We start from the raw sequence: 22,931 nt of genomic DNA on the forward strand, positions 1-22,931 counted from the left end.
ATGGTGAAAGGAGAAGGAAACAATAAGTGCACAAAAGCTTAAAACTGAATTATCTGCATTGCCTTTGAAGGTTTTGCTATGCTATTCAGCAAACACATACCTGCTGAGGTTTTAGCCAAGCATTTCAGACAATAATGACATGTTATCATCCAAGCATTTATAGCTGATGGAAGTTAAGGGCAATTAGTTATTAAATGGCTGCTATAATGCCCTTTTCACACAATGAAAATAAGTCTTTGATGTGTGTATGTAAAGTTTTAGCTCAAAATACCCCACAGATATTTGTATATAGCATGTTGAAATTGTTACTTTTTGAGGGTTAACAAATCGGTTTTGTGTGTCCGTTTGAATGCAAATGAGCTGCTACTTCCGTCACAGAGGGGCGGAGCTTCAACAGGTTATGTCCTTTTACCTCACACAAACATGCACTGAAAATTTCAAAACTTTCAGCCTTTTATGTACAAACCGTAGTCAGACAATGATAGAGTGACACATGAAGAAGTGACATGCAGAAAGACATTTCTGAATGGTTAATTGGAGAATTTATGCAGCTTATGTGAAGTTAACTATCTTCTAGGAATTGATTAGCATATTCTGTCATGATATTCTATAAATCATGTTCCCGGGGGCGGGGTTTATGTACATTTTATGGTTAGTGATTTCACTAACCCGGGAAGGAATGTTATGTAGTCCCTACCAGACGTTTGTTGTAGTCCTTAAACTATTTCTTTAAAAGCATTTTCTTTGAACGTTGGGCATTGGAAATTTGCAGATGTTATTTATGCTCAAACTAACTGAAGTAAAAAAGTATGGCAAATTTACAACCACCCCTTAAGTATGTTTAAATAAAACACAGCTCATTCAGAGAGTCTACAAAACATTTATTCAAAGCAAAACATGTAGTCTTCACATTTGAAGACTGATTATTTGTTTAGTTTTGTGGTGTAAAAGCTTTACCATCTTTGTTGAAGCGCTGTACTCATTCTTGTCGTTCAGGTGACACTGTCCATCGTGAGGATGCACTAGTCCACCGAGCTTGCCGTCCAAAGCCAAGTGGGGGACGTCATCGGTGGCAAACACCAGGAGATGATAAGCTTCTTTCCTCCAGCCAATCCTCTCCTGCCACAATGACACCAAACTTCATTTATACCAGCCTATATCTTTTGCATCTCTATACCATTTAATATGTTCATTTAATTGTTACACACAGATTTTTATTTTTAATAATTATTCCAATTAGTTTGCTGTTGTTAGTTGATGGATATAGTTTACAGTTTTATTTATTTGATGGATCAGTTCAGTTATATTACAGTTGTCAGAATGTGTATCAACATATGGACATTATCAGCGTTTTTCAAATCAAACACACATACTGTATAAGATAATTTTCCAGAAATACATTCATTTAAAAATAAGTAGTAGTAGTTGTATAAAGTAGTAGATGAAATACCTTTGTAAAACATTTTGTTAAATTATTTAATCATTTTTATATATTTTTATTATGCAAGCAGCTTTTATGGCCTCATATTATTTTAAAGATGAAATAGATACTTTTAAACATTCATGTCAACAGTATTAGATTTTGCTGCATTTGGCCGAGCAGTGGTTTGGGTGGCTTGCCAATGTATTAGATTTCTCCAATACATAAAATAAGTAAGCTTGACCAGAGTTCTTGTATGTGGGGAGAAGAATTTATTGAAGGTTTGTACTGTAGCAGTCCTTCAGCAGCAATGTTAGCATGCCGCTCTTCAACAATCTGAAAGGGTTAGTTCACCCAAAAATTAAAATTATGTCATTGCCCGAAGCCCGTAAGACCTCCGTTCATCTTCGACACAGTTTAAGATATTTCAGATTTAGTCCGAGAGCTTTCTGTCACTCCATTGAAAATGTATGTACGGTATACTGTTCTATACTGGGCTTGGAACGACATGAGTCATTAATGACATAATTTTCATTTTTGGGTGAACGAACCCTTTAACCCAAAGTATACATAAAAACAAATGGGCTAAAACAACAACAAATCTACCCTGCAATCTACTCTGTTTCTTTGTCATTCACACAATTAAATTTCTATAGGCCATACATCTGTATGGGCCAATCAGTTCACACCTTTGCAGACACAGATAGAGTTAAGGCACAGTCACAATGTAAATGCATCTTATGACTGAAATTACAAAATCTTTCAACATGACCATTTAAAATTCTTTTTCAAAGTTATTTTAAGGCAAATGGGGGTTTAAAAATGGTGATTAGCCCCAGTTCTTAAACAGTTATCTAGCAGACAGCACCTGCTAACTAATGCTTCAGAAACACATGGCAAATTCAACCATTTTAAACACAAGATATCATTAGTCTCACAAACAAATAACACATATAGCGTTTAAATGGGCAAGGCTCTCCTCTTTCATTCAGCGTAAACCACAGTCTCTTTCTCCCATGCATGCTGCGATTGTGCCTTTCATGGCAAAGCAAATATTTTTACAGCCTATGATGTCAGGCAATATTCACGCATCTCTTTTAAGTTTCAGACACACCTGTATCTCTTTTGAGAAAACTCAGACAGCAAAGATGTCTCCGTGTAGGGAATTGAAGAAGCAAAGAAGAAGCAAAATGACCAGTCCTGACTGACTGCTTACCTTGCAAACTGCAGCCTGCAGAATGGCATCAAACCCCCCCTCTGGTGCATCCCTGTTACGGGAGACCATCTGCTTCTGCACTTCCTCGTTGAAACGATCAACCTTGTCCGTAAGAGACAAGAGGTGACGAAAGCCAAATGTGGGGACACAGTTTGGGAACAACTTATATCTGAAATAAGAGAGGAATTATAAACAGCAGGAGCTTAAACAGCAATACTGAAAACATAAATTAATCCTAATATTGTGCTTTTTGATATCATTATAAAAAACTTATATAGATTACTTAAATAATCAGATAATTTAATGAAAATAATGCGTCAATGCCATGGCAGGGTTATGTATGTACGCATGTATGTATATACACACACAGACAAATATAACGAAAATAAATATTTTAACTAAAATTTTAATGGATGCTATGTTAGTTTAGATATATTAAAAATGTGTTTAGTAATATTACTTAATAATATTTGAGGTTTACTAATTGCAGAACAAGGAACATGATGGTTGACATATTGTCTGTTCCTATGATTTCTATTCTGAGCATTCAGCAGAAATGAGTGCATAACCTACATGGGCACTGATGCATAATAGGCTGCAGGCTGCATGCTCTGGGACATGTGCTGTACTGACTTTGCAACCTCAATCTGCTGTGTCACACATTTCAATGTCTGCCATTATGTCACTTTGGATTAGAATAATAACCACGAGTGACAGCAGGATTCTCTTTTAAGGATTATCTGAACTAGATTAAGTTTTGACTTTTGAGAGTGACATAAGACTTTGGATAATTCCAAAATTGTAACATCCCAAGGGCTTTTGAATTTCCAAGACAAGGCTCCGCTAAAGCAGGGCTATTTTTAGTTATACAAGATAAATAAATGAAGACATATTCACTTCCCCAGATGTGAAAGTGTCTCCAAACTGTTCTCACTCACTAGCGAGTAGTTGTTCCTTCCATTCAATTTCTTTCACTGCATAACAAAGGGAAAGCCAATCCCAAACCTGTTTACAGCTCATCACAGATCTGTAAGAGAAGTCCCTTACCCATTGCATGGGTTGTCCTGGTACTTGGGGGCTGTGTAGGAGAAGGGTGAGATATTCTTATCCACAAAGGAACCAAAACCAAGGCGGAAGTTACTAGTTAGCTTCCTCATTTCCTCAGCCAGTTTGGTGCCCAGGTTGCGGATTGTGTCCAGATCGTCCTTCATTGAGAGTGAGAGGTCCATCAGGTAGTACAAATCAACAGGGTAGTCTTCCACAGGGCGCACTTGTACCTCAAAGGAAATCTGGTCACCTGAAGAGTGGGATTAAGAGTCACTACATTAACAGACCACATAAATTGACCTACAAACACATTTTATTTTATTCTGTTTCTTCTCTAAATCTATCAACAGATGCATACCAGGCCTTAAGCTGAGAGAGATCTTCTGTGGGTATATCTGGATAACATCATACTGGGTCACCCCAGAACCTTTGGAGCTCAGGGGTTTGCTCAGCAACAGAGAGCTGCCACTCCTGGGATTCTCTATAAAAGGAGCATCACATCCTCTTTTCAGTAAGTTCTGGCTAAAGTCACATCGTGAGGTGAGAGTTCTGGCCTGTCCAAAGTCCTGCATCAGGGAAAAAGAAAGATCACGGTCTAAGCAATGTAAGGAAACAATTAAATAAATGAGCAAACCCAAAATGCAGGGGAATAGGGCAATAATGCACTTAGTAACATGTCGACAGTTCAAGTGCATTAAAATTAATAAATCAATGGCTTGTGCCAATGACTGCCATCAATGGCAGTCTATGATGCCTATAATACCGCCTAGGTAGGCAGCGGAGTAGTTTGAAAGTGAGACACAGCCACCAGGGGCGTAATTTGCGGGTGGGACGGGTGGGACATGTCCCCACCACTTTTTGCCAAGGTCGATATTGTCCCCACCACTTTTTAAAAGTTCTCGCGGCACGGATAAACAGTAGAAATAAATAAAACATCTCCATCTGGCAGACCAGTCATTTCGTTCGTTTGTAAAATAAAAGAAGAGATCTAGCCCTGAAATACGTTGATTTTTTTTTTTTAATCAAGTGATCAAAGTGCTCCTTGCCGCCTGCGATCGGTGGCGCGGTTACAGTGTATCTCGTGGCTCACGCACAGTCTTCACATGCATGCGCGCTTCAATCCGTTTCGGAGACTGTTTCGGAGACTTTTTGTTCGTTCCGGTGCAGAGAATGCGAGCGGAGTGGAGCGGGAGCGAGCGGGCGGATCTTGGACAGAGCGGAGAGGGGCATTTTTTAAAGGACGGAGCGTCACCCTATTTCCCGCTCGAATTTCGCTCCGCTCATACCACGAGTCTGACTCCACGTCTTTTCCCCGCCTAGCTCGCATGGTGTTCAGCATCCCAAGCGGAGTCTTCAAGGGCAGATAGGGTTTTCTCTGCAACAACCGCATGAGTCTGAAGCCTCAGACATTGTCCAAACTTGTGTTCTTGAAGGTGAATTTCTCTTTCTTTCTTTCTTTCTTTCTTTCTTTCTTTCTTTCTTTCTTTCTTTCTTTCTTTCTTTCTTTCTTTCGTTCTTTCTTTCTTTCTTTCTTTTCTAAAAGTTTGACAATGTAACCCATTTAAACTGTAATGCACTCTGCGCAAAAGTTCAGTTATACGAATTTTGGATTAATAGTTCATTTAGCATACTTTTAAAACGTTGATGTATAGGCCTATAGCCTGTACATTTTTATTTATAATAAAGCCCATTGATTCGTTTAATTTTACAGCATTTTTTGTACTATTGATAAGCATAATTTTATTAGGCTATTTGTGCGCGCTGTGCAAACGTTTAGTTATCAAAATGTTGGCCTAATAGTTAATTTACTTTTTAAATTTACTTTTAAAATGTTTATGTAGGCCTTTATTTTTTACATTTTTGTTTATACACTTATTTTTTATCTTTATTTATATGGCCCATTTATTCGTTTAATTGTACAGCAGTTTGTGTGTACAATGGATAGGTTATAAGCCAATTTAAATTTTAATCATGCATGCGCGTTCCGCAAAAAATCAGTTATCAAAATTCTGGCCTAATAGCCTAGTTAATTTACTTTTATGTATATTTTTGTTTATATAATTTTTATTCATATTATTTGGTCACTTTATTCGTTTAATTTTACAGGACTTTCTGTAGGCCTATAGCATAGGCTATTCCACTGAACATGTTGTAAAGTCGGATCTATGTTTTATTCACGTGTCACGTGATTCATTCATTTATACACATGTCCCACCCACTTTTTATAACAAAGTTACGCCACTGACAGCCACACTCAAAAAATCAAGTGTCAACCAATGTCTGGCAGGAATGTGGTCGCACGCACCTCTTGCGCGCACCAGGCGCAGCTCGGGTGAATGAGGAAACATTCTTCACAAGATGAGGCGCTGCCGCTCATGCAAACATTAAGACCTAGTGGGGAAAAGAGAGTCCAATTCAAGTCAAATAGGAATTTTGAATCTGCGCATAATTCAGACTCTTTAATCTAACGTCAGACACTTACAACTGAGGTCTAGGCTGTTAGCTACAAACAGAGAAAGCATATCGCCATAAAGACACGGAATTGCTCAGAAAATAACTATCACAAACCGATCCCTCGTTATCATAATGGAGAAAGAAAAACATAAATAAATGAATGATAAACAAATAAATGCAATTAATTATTACAGAAACTATAATAAATCAGAAAAAAAAAACATTTAGATTTATTTATTATTTATTTTCACAACATTCCGTTTATTTACTCGCATTTACTAATTTGATATACATTGAATTATTTTTCGTATTTGGTCATGCAGATTAAAAATGCAAGTTTATTTTTTTATCTGAACGAAAGTACTCCGACGACTTTGTGTTTTCACTAAACACTTACCATTGACGCTGTGAATAAACAGTTCCAAGACCATGTAAACTAGAAGAGCCGGGTGACGTCTAAATGGGCAAAGTTTCCACATTATTCCTTGCAAAATCAAAATTCCGTTCAACATCAAATGAGATTTTGTCCAATTGTATAAAAAGATTGTATTATTTTATATAGTGAGTGACTGAGATCTTCTCTTTGTCCATCCTCTCCAAATCACAGCGGCACATCCATGACTGAAGTTAGCGTCCAGTGCAGAGAACTGCATTGGTAAACACATGAGTAACGTTAAAGTCCGAGCGGCGTCTGAACAATAATCCACATTCGAAGTTATTTGGTTACTGTCGCGCTCTGTCTGAGGTCCACTGCAATAATTCAGCATGCACTGCATCCATTACTGGTTTTCAAATCTTCAGTGGCAAGAACATTTAAACTTCGTGAACATGCCTTTTTTATCCATCCTCCGGTTGTTTTCGGCTTGAAAGTTCAGTAGTCGAGTGCCTTGCGCGTCCCTGAAATTAAAACTCCGCCCATGGGAAACCAGAGAGGACTTTGCTTTACACCCCCAATCAGTGTTCAGACAAGTTCCACCTTCTGCAACTGGGATTGGCTAGTACGGGCGACTTCCAAGCATGCTGATTGGACAGTTAACAGGTCATTCAAAAGATGTTACCAATCAGGCGAAGTACGGCGATAGTCATGAATGAGGAGGGGAAAACCTTTATTGTGGATTTTTTTTTTTTTTTAGCAAATTAGAATTTGCTCTTAAACCTAAATCAACCAATCTCACTTTAAACTGATAAATCATTAAACTAGGTGCATCTTTACCTTACGAGGTATTAGATTGAGCGTTTTAAAAATATTTTTGATAGGTTAGTGGTACATTAACTGGCTTGGAGAGTTCAACCAGTGGCGTGAGGGCAGTCATGTGACCATCACTAATTAGATCGCCACCTGTTTTACAGTGAGAGCTGTGGAAGTAGTTTTAGGTAGCTCAAAGAATATAAGGTTGTTATGGTTGAACCCAAGCTGACAGTAGAGATAAAAAGAGTTCCTTCACCACTGGCCATTTTTACAATTGCAAAAGGGCCTTGACCTGGCTTAAAATGTTCAAACTAGTGTAGTTTGCACTAATCAAACCATTAAAGAATGCACAGGAAAGCAGTTTTATTTAAGAAACACAGGGGAAACTTATATATGTAGTTATCATAACTCTGGTAATAGCAGAACTAAAAGGATGAAAAATCTGAAATTCAAAAAAACATTACTCCTCCACTTCCAGGATCAACTTTCAACTCAGAGGAGGTGTTGGGAACAGATAACAACAAAATGTTTATACATAAATTTGTTACAAAAATGGAACTGAAAAAGTGAAATCCAATCATACGGGTCAGGAACAAACCACTTATTAAAACAGCACAAACTTAAATACAAGTGGGGGTAGAGGCCTGTGTGAGAAGCTCAGAGGTCATATCCACTATAGATCTCAATGGAAGGCCACTGAGGAAGCCCTGGTGCTTGGCCCGCAGTTCCAGCAGGGCATCCACGATCCTTTGGCGGCTTATGTTTGGGTGGCGCTCCGACATCCGGGCCATGATTGTGTCAAAGCTTGTTGCATAGTGCTGGGGCACACATGTACCAGAGGCTGTAGGTGAGTCGCACACATTGGTCAACCTGTCCACACTACAACGAGGCCCCTGAGTCAAAAAAGCATGACAGATATCAAGGATTTGAAATCAAAAGTTGTCTGGTATTAGCAATAATTAAAGTATTAAAATCACTTACAGTGGCTGAAATCCAACTAGTTCTGGACAAAGCAAACTTCCTAAAATGCCTGCTACTTCATACTTACTCCATGTGATGGACTGTAGGTTACGCTCTTTGTTCCAAGTCTATCCCCTGCAGTTTCTGAGGTGCTGTGAGACGGATCACTCAATGTAGGCTCAGCTAAAGCAGGCCGACAGAGTTGAACCACTTGGACAGCGTGACCATGGAGGGAGCGACCATTTAGATCTTCAACTGCTGCCTTGGCGTCGCTGGAGCTCTTGAGATAAACAATAGCTGCCCTACATAAGCATAGACAATATTTCAGTTAATTAATTCTAATCTTGAAGGAAGTCTGGAACGACAAGCATTCAGCATTACTACAAAGTCTATAAAGCAGATTGACTGTCTTGCACAGTTCATCTCCAACCCTAATCAAACACACCTGACGCAGGAAATCCTAAGAAAGAGAAGAGTAAAATCCTAAGAGTAAGAAAGTGTTCCTTACTCATTTACACTGATACAATGTACACAAAGTTGATAACATTTACTGAGATGCTGTTAAATAGTGTATAGAGAAATTGTAATGCAGTAGGCTAAAAACTAAATTTAATATTGATGTTGGTATTGACTGCTATTTTATAACTTTGAACTAGTGTTTAATCTTAGATTTTGGGCATATGTGGGATCAAGTCAGCATGTTGAGAATGCTTACCTCATATTGTTGCTGAAAGTGGAGATACTGACATTCGTAGCATTGTACTTCTCAAACCAAAGCAGCAGTTCATGCTAAAGAAAACAACATTTAGTGGCTTCTGCTGCCCTCTAGAGGCTAAAACGAACTTTATTGAAGAAAAAAAAAATACATTTGTGGGCACCCTACCTCACTGACATTGTCTGGCAAGCATGTAATGCACAAGATGGAATTTTGTTTTGAATCATCTTCATCAGTCCCTGTGAAAAAGTATATATTTATCAAAGATAATCTGATCAACCAAATCAAAGAGCAATGAGGCTTTCTTCCAGAACAGAATCTGAGTTTAAGCTACATTTTTAAGTATAGACCTAAATGGGTGTTGTTGAAAGGGGACAGAGATTCACAAGACATCACTATCACTTAGTTTCAATTAACCTACTACACCTTTGTGCTTCATTTTGTTGTTCATACTTTCCCTCTTTTCAATCAGTTTCTCCATTTTTTCATCTTGATTTGGAGACCCAAGTTCCTCTTCTGCATCAAACCAAGCTTCGCTGCCATTTGGATCCTTGATGGCACCTACCATATAAAACACTGTAATACAATTCCAGTTTATTTCTCTTTCTTCAATCTGAAATTCATACCAGGGGTTGCCACAGTGGAAGCTCCTGGCTTCTTGTTTGAAAAGGCGACTTCATCTCTCTTGTTGCCATCGCATTTTGCTTCATTCTATTCAGAAAACAAACACTGAACTGACACTGAAACAAAACACTGAACTGAACTGACTGAAACAAATTAATAAACTAGAAAAAAAAGTTTGATGACACAAACTTTAAGTTGGCTTGAGAAAGCCGGACCAGAGCGTTTGAAGAATTTTGAAGTTTGAATTAAGTTGGAAAAAGATGGAATTAGAAAGAAAGAAAGAAAGAATGAAAGAAAGAAAGAAAGAAAGAAAGAAAGAAAGAAAGAAAGAAAGAAAGAAAGATTAGTTAGAAAGATGGATAGATTAGATAGATAGATAGATAGATAGATAGATAGATAGATAGATAGATAGATAGATAGATAGATACTGTAGATAGATGTTATTGGTAAGAAGCTAGCATGATTAACATGTAGCTAGCATCATGCTAGCATGTTTTTAGCAAGAAGCTAGCATGATAAGCATGTAGCTAGCATCATGCTAGCATGATTAGCATGTTGCTAGCATCATGCTAGCATGATTAGCATGTTGCTAGCATCATGCTAGCATGTTTTAAGCAAGAAGCTAGCATGATTAGCATGTAGCTAGCATCATGCTAGCATGATTAACATGTAGCTAGCATCATGCTAGCATGTTTTTAGCAAGAAGCTAGCATGATTAGCATATAGCTAGCATCATGCTAGCATGATTAGCATGTAGCTAGCATCATGCTAGCATGTTTTTAGCAAGAAGCTAACATGATTAGCATGTAACTAGCATCATGCTAGCATGTTTTTAGCAAGAAGCTAACATGATTAGCATGTAGCTAGCATCATGCTAGCATGATTAGCATGTAGCTAGCATCATGCTAGCATGATTAACATGTAGCTAGCATCATGCTAGCATGTTTTTAGCAAGAAGCTAGCATGATTAGCATGTAGCTAGCATCATGCTAGCATGTTTTTAGCAAGAAGCTAACATGATTAGCATGTAGCTAGCATCATAATAGCATGATTAGCATGTTGCTAGCATCATGCTAGCATGTTTTTATCAAGAAGCTAACATGACTAGCATGTAGCTAGCATCATGCTAGCATGATTAGCATGTAGCTAGCATCATGCTAGCATGTTTTTAGCAAGAAGCTAGCATGATTAGCATGTAGCTAGCATCATGCTAGCATGATTAGCATGTTGCTAGCATCATGCTAGCATGTTTTTAGCAAGAAGCTAACATGATTAGCATGTAGCTAGCATCATGCGAGCATGATTAGCATGTAGCTAGCATCATGCTAGCATGATTAGCATGTTGCTAACATCATGCTAGCATGTTGCTAGCATCATGCTAGCATGTTTTTAGCAAGAAGCTAGCATGACTAGCATGTAGCTAGCATCATGCTAGCATGATTAGCATGTAGCTAGCATCATGCTAGCATGTTTTTAGCAAGAAGCTAACATGATTAGCATGTAACTAGCATCATGCTAGCATGTTTTTAGCAAGAAGCTAACATGATTAGCATGTAGCTAGCATCATAATAGCATGATTAGCATGTTGCTAGCATCATGCTAGCATGTTTTTATCAAGAAGCTAACATGATTAGCATAAAGCTAGCATGATTAGCATATTATTAGCATCAAGAAAGAAAGAAAGAAAGAAAGAAAGAAAGAAAGAAAGAAAGAAAGAAAGAAAGAAAGAATGAAAGAAAGAAAGAGAAAGAAAGAAAGAAAGAAAGAAAGAAAGATGCATAGATTAGCTAGAAAGAAAGATGGAATTGTTAGAAAGAAAGAAAGAAAGAATGAATTGTTAGAAAGAAAGTTGGATAGATTTGTTAGAAAGAAAGATGGAAAGATTTGTTAGAAAGAAAGATGGATAGATTTGTTAGAAAGAAAGATGGATAGATTTGTTAGAAAGAAAGATGGATAGATTTGTAAGAAAGAAAGATGGATAGATTAGTTAGAAAGAAAGATGGATAGATTTGTTAGAAAGAAAGATGGATAGATTTGTTAGAAAGAAAGATGGATAGATTTGTAAGAAAGAAAGATGGATAGATTAGTTAGAAAGAAAGATGGATAGATTTGTTAGAAAGAAAGATGGATAGATTAGTTAGAAAGAAAGATGGATAGATTAGTTAGGTAGAAAGAAAGAACGATAGATTAGTTAGAAAGAAAGATGGATAGATTAGTTAGAAAGAAAGATGGATAGATTAGTTAGAAAGAAAGATGGATAGATTAGTTAGAAAGAAAGATGGATAGATTAGTTAGAAAGAAAGATGGATAGATTAGTTAGAAAGAAAGAAGGATAGATTAGTTAGAAAGAAAGATGGATAGATTAGTTAGGTAGAAAGAAAGAACGATAGATTAGTTAGAAAGAAAGATGGATAGATTAGTTAGAAAGAAAGATGGATAGATTAGTTAGAAAGAAAGAAGGATAGATTAGTTAGAAAGAAAGATGGATAGATTAGTTAGGTAGAAAGAAAGAACGATAGATTAGTTAGAAAGAAAGATGGATAGATTAGTTAGAAAGAAAGATGGATAGATTAGTTAGAAAGAAAGATGGATAGATTAGTTAGGTAGAAAGAAAGATGGATAGATTTGTTAGAAAGAAAGAAGGATAGATTAGTTAGAACGAAAGATTGATAGATTTGTTAGAAAGAAAGATGGATAGATTAGTTAAAAAGAAAGATGGATAGATTTGTTAGAAAGAAAGATGGATAGATTAGTTAGAAAGAAAGATGGATAGATTTGTTAGAAAGAAAGATGGATAGATTAGTTAGTTAGAAAGAAAGATGGATAGATTTGTTAGAAAGAAAGATGGATAGATTAGTTAGTTAGAAAGAAAGATGGATAGATTAGTTAGTTAGAAAGAAAGATGGATAGATTAGTTAGAAAGAAAGATGGATAGATTAGTTAGAAAGAAAGATGGATAGATTAGTTAGAAAGAAAGATGGATAGATTAGTTAGAAAGAAAGATGGATAGATTAGTTAGAAAGAAAGATGGATAGATTAGTTAGAAAGAAAGATTGATAGATTTGTTAGAAAGAAAGATGGATAGATTAGTTAGTTAGAAAGAAAGATGGATAGATTTGTTAGAAAGAAAGATGGATAGATTAGTTAGTTAGAAAGAAAGATGGATAGATTAGTTAGAAAGAAAGATGGATAGATTAGTTAGAAAGAAAGATGGATAGATTAGTTAGAAAGAAAGATGGATAGATTAGTTAGAAAGAAAGATGGATAGATTAGTTAGAAAGAAAGATGTATAGATTTGTTAGAAAGAAAGATGGATAGATTAGTTAGAAAGAAAGATGGATAGATTTGTTAGAAAGAAAGATGGATAGATTTGTTAGAAAGAAAGATGGATAGATTAGTTAGAAAGAAAGATTAGGTAGATAGATAGATAGATAGATAGATAGATAGATAGATAGATAGATAGATAGATAGATAGATAGATAGATAGATAGATAGATAGATAGGTAGATAGATAGATAGATAGATAGATAGATAGATAGATAGATAGATAGATAGATAGATAGATAGATAGATAGATAGATAGATAGATAGATAGATAGATAGATAGATAGATAGATCATTAGTTCATATAGAATGGTAGTTTAATTGAGTCTAGGGCTTCAGGGAATTTAGATTTGAGTTTTTGTTGTACGCTATTGGGCCACCGTAGTCTTGGCTCAATTTGACCATGCTGCAATGAAAGTCAATGGGATTTTTATGATTTTTAATATTAATTTTTAAGAAATCTGAAAGTCGAATCAGTCTAAAAAGATATAGCAACTCGAGTCAGAACAGTCTGAAGGTCTGACCCGAGTTTGGAGTTTGTAGAGTTAAAGCTCTAGGAGGAGTAGCAGTCAGAAAATTTTGGGTAAGAAAAATAAGAAGAAGAATAATAATAAGTTTAAATAGGATTTCAGTAAGTTGGCTTTCTCAAGCCAACTTAATTAATCACAATTATCAAAGAATTTGAATGGAAGAATGTGAATGAACTACCGGTGCAGCATCAGTGTCCTGACAAACGTCAGAGTTCAGTGCTCTCATCTCTTTACTTTCTTCATCCACTCCGTGACCGCTTGCAATGGTACTATGCAGAATCATAGAATAATTGGCACTTCTGAACATGTGAAAAATTTTATATTTGTGTACAGCCTCATACATGCATCACACAGCAATAAATAATGTGATGTACATTACCCACCACTGTAAAGGTAGACCTGCTGATATTATGTGGGGGCAAAAAGCCACAATAGAATGCACTACAAGATCAAAATGGTGTCCAAAATTTTGGGGTCGGTGAGATTTTTAAATGAGTAATTTTAAAAGAGTCTCTTATTCTTACCAAGTCTGCATGTATTTGTTCAAAAATACAGCAAAACATTAATCAAGGTTCATTCACATTTTACCACTGCAGGACTTTTTAAATAACCATTCCACGAAACATCTGTTCAAACTCACCACAGCATCTTAACTTTAATAACCAGAGTTATGTAGTTTAATACAAAATAAGCTGAAACCGGGCAAGACGTTACCCCATGCAGAGAACATCATGACGGAAGCCAAGTATTGTACTTTGTTCAATCAACATCAATTAAACATTCTATTATACAGATATTTGTGAAACATGTATGCCTTTTCCAAATCTTTCAGGTTTTATTTATTTTTCAAAAATTTTTCCAGGCCTGGGAATTATTTTAAAATTTCAAGACTTTTCCTAGGTTTTTCCATGACCGTACAAACCCAAAGCAATGATGTGAAATATTACTTTATTTAAAATAACTTTTCTATTTTACTACATTTTAAAATGTTATGTATTCCTGTGATGTATATCTACATTTTAAGCATCATTACTCCAGTCTTCAGTGTCACACAATCCATCAGAAATCATTGAAATATGTAGTAATATATAGTTTTGATGCTCAAGAAACATGTTTTATCAATGTTAAACAGTAATATTGTGAAAAAAAAAAATCAGGCTTTAATAAGTAGTATGGTCATTTTTGTTTAAAAATTATAGGAACATTCCACAAAATTTTAAAAATGTCTTTACTGTCACTTTTGATCAATCTAATGTGCCCTTGCTGAATAATAGAAATAAAAATAATAGTATACATTTTACACACATCTTACCGACCCCAAACTTTTGATTGGTAGTATATACATATTGGCAGATATTTCAGAGAGGTTTTGGCTTAAATCTAGCAAAGAATTGACTGAAGCACTCGCCTCCAGCATCCTGGCTGTGAAATGTGGCAGCGGTATGTTCCAGCATTCCAACAAAGAACTCATACCAGGGGAGGCAGTCAGAAAACTTAATTTTTGTGTAAAGATTAGTTTTAATGATTTTTATTTGACATATCAGAACCACTTACCTTTCTGGACTGTCAAATAAGTCTAAATGGGCATCAAGTACCTGAAAAGAGACTGTATTACCTACAACTTATCTCAGATGCAATACATTTCCAAATTAAAATTATGTCATACCAATGCTGGGCTGTAGTTTGCCCCTGTAGTTATCTTTTCAGAATCTACTGACAGGGGCCGGAGGTCATCCAGAGAAGTGCCTGTCAGAATCAGTCTCCTCATCTCATGGTAATCTTTCTGTAGTGTATTCAGAATTTCTGCTATGCTGTCCGGCAAGGCCTCAGTACTGAGGTACATACACACAAAAAATAAATAAATAAATAGCTGACCTCAAAGTTCATATAGAATACCGCAATAGAAATATTGAATTCTCATAACAGAAATTCTTCATTGAGCGATCCCTTACCCTTGATGAGCACTTTCACCCTGTGGGGAGGTGAAGTAACATCTCCAGCAGTGCTGTTGACACATGACAAACTGAAGAGCGAGAAGACGCAGCTCTGTTCTTCTCACTCGCTGGGCACAGTCACACCCACAGACTCTCCTGCAGTGGTCACCACCAGGACCAGGGCTGAGAAGATACATGAAACTTCTTGACATTTTAATAATTGTTGCTTAAAAAAAAGATGTTTTGATGTAGTACATGGACTAAGACTGGAGCACTGTTTTACAAAGCTAACTAAAACAAAGTTGTCTACCTCAAGGGGGCGCTTGAAGTCTCAGAAAGCCAAATCCTGAGGATGTTTAATGTTTTACTGAAGACATTTTTTTCTAATTTGTTCATTTCAAAGACAAAAGAAAATCCTATATAGCAATCACTATAGTCTGTAATTTCAGAAAGTAACATTCATCACATGACAACAGCTTTCAGAACACTTGTGCAGCTTGCTACAGTAGTACGGAAAACATTTTAGATTTACAAAAATGACACTGAAAAACACTAATAGCCACTAACTTGAAAATGTACGGTTAAGTTAAAAAACCTGATCATTTCATTAAATTTTGTAAGAATTAAAGTTTTGGTGTAATGGACTTTCAATGGAGGGAAAATTATCGCTCCGATTTCATTAATATCTTTTAGAAGACAAATTAAAGTCTTGAGGGTTTGAAACAACATGATTCATTTGAGTGAACTAACCCTTTCAGCACATTACCTTGCCTTTCTACTCTTTAGCCGTTTCAGCTCCTTCTCGATCTCCTTAAGTTTTATGAATTCCTAGAAGTAAATGATTAGCACATTATTCACAGCTCACTTGAAAAGATCACAACTCCAAGCGCTCCATTAGGCGCACGATTATATATGATACCTCTGTGGGGACATCCAAGTCAGACATGTAGACTTCAGTAATGGTGTTCTTTTCAGATGTGGCCATTTGCACAGTTTGTGTATCCTTCTCATGGCTGACAGCTAGCAAGTCAGTGGCAACATTTTCCACCTGAAAGATCTGACCAACCTCTGTTGCACATGTAGACGTGAAGCAGGCTCTGAAATCACCACAGGCATCTACTATTTGGTCCACAGAAACTGTCCCACATTCAGAAGATCCCACATTGACCTTCTCTATCGGTTGCTCGTATCTTAAGTCCTGCGTCTTTTCCAGGTCTTCATGACTGTCTCTGGACTCATCAGCCAGATCGAAAGTATTGCTGAGACAAGAGAAACAATCAGTGGAGTTTGCAGAAGTACCACTGGCCATAGCGGCGTCTGACGGTTCATCTGTCAGTTCTGTACTGCCTTTGGTGGCCATGATTGAATCATCGTCGCCTGTCTCGGTACTTCGGTTGCCATTGCTCCATACGGTGTGGTCCAAGCTGGTGCTACTGAAACTGTAGTATTCTGGCATCCCTTCCTGATCCAGATTGGGGTCATCAGCTTTGTCCATTTGATCATACAATTGGTATTGATCTTTTTGGATATAGTCATTTCTCTGAACATGACTATGCTTATCCAGCTCAATATCAAGAGAGAAGCTCGCCTGGGCTGATGTGTCTTTGAAGTGTTTGGTGTCCTCCCTGTTCTCTACTTCCTTCCACAGCTGAGACAGGCATTGGGCATGGGGACACATTTCTTTACTGTACGGAGGATGATGTGCAGCAGGGCTCCTATCATTAAAACTCTGTCTGTGTGTAGCTTTCTGCATGTTTAAGGTACTCTGCATGCAACCTAAATTAATATTTTGCGTTGTGAAGTCACTTTGGGTAGTCAAGACCTTCAGCTCTTCTTTCACACTGTTTGGCAGCAGCTCAAGTTGTTTCTCATTCTCTAAACCAGAAAATTTTCTGTAATAATCAGTACTCTATCTGCTAATGAAGTTTCAAAAGTCTACAGAAGGACTCAAACATCATCTTACCTGACACGAAGACTTCGTCCTTTGAAATTGCAAAGTGAATGCCACAATGGCTACACTTCTTGGTACCAAATGGACAACTGGTCCTACAGTTTTGACACCGATATGCACCATAAAATGATGGGTAACTGGACCTATAACTGGACCTAAAACACAAATTTCTTTCTAACGGCCACATCTCAAAATTCAAATCAACAACTAATGCATAGAACCAAGTCCCCAACCTATATTTTTCTTTTTTGATAATCCGTACAATCAGAACGGACAATACATCACAACACAGAAAAAAAAAGAAAAAAGTTATATTAATTCTATTTCATGGCAACTTTCAGATATACACTCACCCAAATGATTATTAGGAACACCAGACTAATACTGTGTTTGACCCCTTTTCGCCTTCAGAACTGCCTTAATTCTACATGGCATTGATTCAACAAGGTGCTGAAAGCATTTTTTTTGGAAATGTTGGCCCATGATAGGATAGCATTTTGCAGTTGAAGGAGATTTGTGTGATGCATATCCAGGGCACAAAGCTCTCGTTCCACCACAATGTGGGGGCCATTTTAGTACAGTGAATTCATTGTCATGTTCAAGAAACCAATTTGAAATGATTCGAGCTTTGTGACATGGTGCATTACCCTGCTGGAAGGAGCCATCAGAGGATGGGTACATGGTGGCCATAAAGGGATGGACATGGTGAGAAACAATGCTCAGGTAGGCCGTGGCATTTAAACAATACCCAAGTAGCACTAAGGGGCCTAAAGTGTGTCAAGAAAACATCCCCCACACCATTACACCACCACCACCAGCCTGCACAATGGTAAGGCGGCATGATGGATGCATGTTCTCATTCTGTTTTCGCCAAATTCTGACTCTACCATCTGAAAGTCTCAACACCAGGCCACATTTTTCCAGTCTTCAACTGTCCAATTTTGGTGAGCTCTTGCAAATAGTAGCCTCTTGTTCCTATTTGTAGTGGAGATGAGAGTAGGGTCTTCTGCTGTTGTTGCCTATCCGCCTCAAGGTTGTGCGTGTTGTGGCTTCACAAATGCTTTGCTGCATACCTCATAAAGGAAAGTCAAAGTTGCTCTTCTAACAGCTAATAATCCTTTAGGTGAGTGAATAGGGGTGGAACGATACATGCATTTATTGAACCGAAATGGTACGGGCATTATGGTTCGGTGCATGTGTTATCGCGGAGAATACATGGTATAAAAATAAATAAAACTTGTGTGCAAATTAATGTAATGTAATGTGGAACTACTGTTAGATTTGCGGGTTGTTTAGCGACATAATCTGTAGCCCCAACTTAGGTGAGCGCCACCTTTTGTCAGGTCGACGACGGTTCAGTGAGTGAGTCAGAGATAGCAGCATTGAGTACGAGTATGGCGAGTAGTGGCGATCCACGAGAGTTAGAGGACCTGCCAGCCTAAAAGATCGGAAGTTTGAGATTATATATATATATATATATATATATATATATGGGACTTGGCTCTGTCAATCAGTTGATTGGATGGAGACAGATTGAAAAGGGAGAAGTTTAAGTGGACTACAAAAAAAAAAATAGGTTAAAACCAATAAATAAAAATGACCTGCATGGATTAATAATTCACAATAAGATGAAAACCATGCATTTAGAAAATAGGGTAAATTTTCATTTCAAGCCAACTTTAATATTTAACAGTTTATAAAATGTATGCTTAGTAAAGCATGTTGAAACAGAATGGCAATAAAATCATATGAATACCAAACTACAGCAAATTGAAACAAACTCAAATTAAAAACTTACCTGTTTGATGACATACTGATAGTTGTTTGAGGGGGAACACTGTTTCCTCTGGTGATTGCTAAATTAGAAAGAGATATTTTTACACATTATACAGAACGCTTGCTCTGACAAATGATTTACCAACTAAACTCACGTTTCACAAACACGTAGTGTCTGGCTACTTCAAGTCCTGGGTGTTTCTTCAGAAATAGCAGATACCCTCCCTCTTCTGTCGATGAGAAAGCAATTTCACATATTTCCAAAATTGCCCATACATTTGACTAATGGTCATTTTATACTTTACATGCCCCTACGTTGTATTAAGGTCCTGTCCTCTGCTGTTAAACATTGGAACCATCCAAGCAACTTTGGATCTTTGAGCTCCAGGTAATAATTGGCCCAGACAAGCTCATACAGTGACCTAGAAAATGCACAATTACTTCTCTCAGATTAAAAAGGCACAGTGGTACTTCAAATTGTATTGATTAAAAAGCTCAATGCTTAAAATAGAATCACACTGAAGATATAAGTTAGCCTATATAAAATCGGTAAATTTTCTTATTGATTGTTTAGATCAACCATTGCTTACCTCATCAACAGAAACTTCCTTCCGTCAGTGGTAACGTTATACAAATACAATGGATCATTGTGAAAGCCTTGAGAGATGAGTAAGAAATTCAGCAAAAAGTCGGTTGGCAAAATGCATGACGTTAGGCCTATTAAAAACTAAGTTCACCACAAAACGGTTACTTCATGACGAAGACAAACCTTCTATAAACTAACGTAACATTTGTCAACTAATGGCACCTCTTACATCATACAAATTTCGTTTACCTGGTTAACATTTAAGATAACTAATTATCTATAACTGTTACTTAGGTCCTGATGTTTGGCCGAATTTTAAGGCGTCGTCCGTTGATCATAGCGCGCCGTTCACACACAGAGATGCGCGTGCAGCTGCACACAAAATGCCGTCGTGGTCGACCTTATTTTTTCAACGCGAAAGATTGTGCGTGTGTGTGTGTATGCCATGCTTCCCTTATGATTTAGGATAATCAATTAAAATAATAACAACCAACAAGTTTCTGGTAGCCTAAGTTTGCCTATTTCCAAAACATACGATTTTATGGAGTTTGAGGTTTTAAAATTAAGAAAACAAATGCGAGAGGGAAAAGTTGGTAAACCTAAAAATTTCTAAAAATAAATAAATAATAATAATAATAATAATTACAAAAATGACCAAAAATAATGCTAGTAGCACTACGTTACTTTGGACTCGACTTACCAACAACCCCGTTCACTGCATATGCATGTTGGTCAAAGGGAATGACTTCCTGCCACATGGTTGTGGCAGAACGATCCTCATATGGGATGGAACTCAAAGATTCAAGCACGAACGGTAAAACGGCAGGTGGAGGATACCACATTTGGAACACATAAATTATCCAATTTAAGAAAAAATCCGTTCGACTTTGTTTGCAGCGGTATTTATCGAAATTAAAACAGCCAAGCGTATGTCCACTTCAGATAAAGCGCTCTCTTAATCATTAGGCGCAGCTGCGTGACTCAGGCGCCAGTTAAGAAGCACGACAGGAAAGTGATAATTTTCTGTTATTGTGTTATAATTTAGATGATTTTGACTAGTTATAATGAACAGTTTAGCAAAGTCCCTTTAAGACTGTAATTATTAAGAATGTTTTTTTTTTTGTTATTAAATCGTGCATTGATATGAATCGGTTCTTTCGAATAGTTTCAAAGATTCGGTCAAAAACAATTCAGCGATTCTTCCGTCTTGACGAACTGCGTCATCATGATCCCGATTCCCGACTCATGCCTGGCCTTAGATTTATAAAGTGTTCTTTTTTTAATTTTTTTTATTTACTTTGTTTTTTTTGTTTCACTTTGAAGGATTATGTCTCATTGTATTGTTCTGTTCATGACATTAATAATAATAATAATAATAATAAAAGATTTATAAAGTTGTAATTAGTAAAATCAAAACAAACAAACACAACATTTAGATCTCAAATATAATTTAAGTAGCGTGACCAACAGTCCTGTTTTCACAGGACATGTCCTGTTTTCCCGTCCTATCCTGGCCATCTTGGCTGTTTTTTTATAAAGTGATGAAAATGTCCTGGTTTACAAAAAAAAAAAAAAAAAAAAAAAAAAAAAACTGCTGGGAATGATCAGCTCTACAGCAAAATATAACGTTAGATGGGCAAACAAGGAAGAAAAACAGGATAAAGTGGAAGAAAACTTTGTTAAATTTAGAGGTATTTTAGTTATTTATTATTTATATATTTATTTTTCTAATACAGAAGAGACATTATTTCTATCATTATTTCATACATTATTTTTAAAACCTGTCATAATAATACATGTTGAGTAACCTCTGAGAAGCCTACCTGAATTTGTGTCTTGTAATATAACAATTTTCTATCCATACAGAGGAGGCCTACTTTAAATGTATTGATATTAATAAGGAATCTTTGAGTAAACTTCAAGTATCATTTGAGTACCTGTTTGCCGGGCCGACTGCCCTGGTTTTTGGTGTTCAAAATATGGTCACCTTAACATTAAGGTAATTAAATTATGCCTTTGGTTTTATAAAACCGACTGTGTGAATCGGACAACGTTTTGTGCCTTTCCCTGCATTTCTTCCGTCGTTTACATTCAGGTTAATTTTAAGAATATATATAATTGCATAAAAAAGTATTTAATTAATTAATTAATCGAGTAAAATAAGAAGTTCATTAATTAGAGCTTATATTGTAATCACACTTCATTTAATTTCTGTCCCAGCAGATGGACAGTTGCTTACAAGGCAAAATAAACAGTGGTGATCGTTAGATCATGTCATATCTTAAGCTTTGTCTTGCTCCATTATACTAACAGAGACGTACCCTAAGCAAATGGTATGCATTAGCTGTCGGTTTGCTAAGTGAAATCAATACTTCTCAATAACAGTCATTAGTAGACCACAGTGCAAAATATATGTTGATGGAACTAGTCATTAACTTCTTTGCATGAATGCATATTGCGTATAGTGTTCTTCTCTATTGCATTAGTCAGTTATAGCCTATAGCATGAAGTTAGCTGGAAATAAACTGGTTGTGTTGACTGCAGTGTTGTTTACGGGAAGGTGGGTTCAAAGGTTAAGTGTCTTTCTAGAGCAGGGGGGGGGGGGTGAGGAATGTTGCCACGGTGATCTAACAATCACCCTCAGCTGGATTATCATCATTTTCAGTTTCTGGATGAAATTTATGAAGACTAAACTGCAATTTTTAGTGTCTCAGTGTAAAAAGGAAAAATATGATAGTGTAGATGCACAGTGTTGTGCAAACATAAATGGGTTTGGATGAATAATTGAGGCTGTGGATGTTTTGACATAAGTGCAAGATATAGTATCACACATGCGACTCACCCATCCATACAAAGCTATTAAATAATCATAGATGGGAGACTTACAGCATGAACATATGCATTAGCCAACCATCTGAAGTCCTGATGAAAGGACAGTGCAGCCCCTGGGACAGCAAGAGGCCTTTAACTGAATAGAGGCTGATCGATACAGAATAGTTTCAGATTCACTGCAAGAAAGCAATTGCTAGCCCATCATCTAAAATGGGCTTTATATTTCCCACATTGATTTTGTACTTTATATTCATTAAAAAAAAATTGGGCAAAAAGTATCATGGTTTCCACTAAAATATTAAGCATCTCTACTGTTTTCAGCATTGACAATATGCAATGTCTCAGCAGTTTCAATGAACCAAACAAAACATGA

The 22,931-nt window shown here is 36.7% G+C and overlaps 2 protein-coding genes across 4 annotated transcripts in view; both read right to left on the reverse strand.

Annotated features, from left to right (window-relative positions):
- Positions 1–7,048, reverse strand: part of itgb5 (integrin, beta 5) — a 36,688-nt gene extending 29,640 nt beyond the window's left edge. Inside the window, exons 1-7 of one of the 2 annotated variants that reach the window (XM_089133264.1) lie at positions 6,700–7,048; positions 6,535–6,626; positions 5,989–6,074; positions 4,042–4,249; positions 3,684–3,933; positions 2,637–2,805; positions 958–1,119 (exon numbers count right to left, since the gene is read on the reverse strand). In XM_089133264.1, coding sequence (XP_088989390.1) covers positions 958–1,119; positions 2,637–2,805; positions 3,684–3,933; positions 4,042–4,249; positions 5,989–6,074; positions 6,535–6,626; positions 6,700–6,752 — 1,020 coding nt within the window. In that variant the 5' untranslated portion in view covers positions 6,753–7,048. Of the gene's footprint in view, positions 1–957; positions 1,120–2,636; positions 2,806–3,683; positions 3,934–4,041; positions 4,250–5,988; positions 6,075–6,534 lie in introns of both variants that reach the window. The other variant, XM_039655623.2, reaches the window with a different exon arrangement.
- Positions 7,049–7,672: 624 nt separating this feature from the next.
- rbm44 (RNA binding motif protein 44) lies at positions 7,673–20,771 on the reverse strand. Of its 2 annotated transcripts, none has more exons than XM_039655620.2 (18): positions 20,427–20,771; positions 19,731–19,797; positions 19,456–19,562; positions 19,296–19,370; positions 19,163–19,220; positions 17,377–17,519; positions 16,333–17,288; positions 16,180–16,241; positions 15,432–15,596; positions 15,146–15,311; positions 15,034–15,074; positions 13,658–13,748; positions 9,628–9,712; positions 9,455–9,562; positions 9,170–9,240; positions 9,002–9,075; positions 8,375–8,588; positions 7,673–8,219 (listed from the first exon to the last, which is right to left on the reverse strand). In XM_039655620.2, the coding sequence occupies exons 1-18, from the start codon at positions 20,566–20,568 to the stop codon at positions 7,947–7,949; spliced, it is 2,898 nt and encodes a 965-aa protein (XP_039511554.2). In that variant the 5' UTR covers positions 20,569–20,771; the 3' UTR covers positions 7,673–7,946. The 2 variants fall into 2 exon arrangements, with proteins under 2 accessions (XP_039511554.2, XP_039511553.2); XM_039655619.2 differs by having other exon boundaries at positions 9,428–9,562.
- Positions 20,772–22,931: the final 2,160 nt, after the last annotated feature.

Source organism: Pimephales promelas, chromosome 7 (assembly GCF_988280905.1).
Source record: "Pimephales promelas chromosome 7, fPimPro1.hap1.1, whole genome shotgun sequence".
Classification (NCBI taxonomy): domain Eukaryota; kingdom Metazoa; phylum Chordata; class Actinopteri; order Cypriniformes; family Leuciscidae; genus Pimephales; species Pimephales promelas.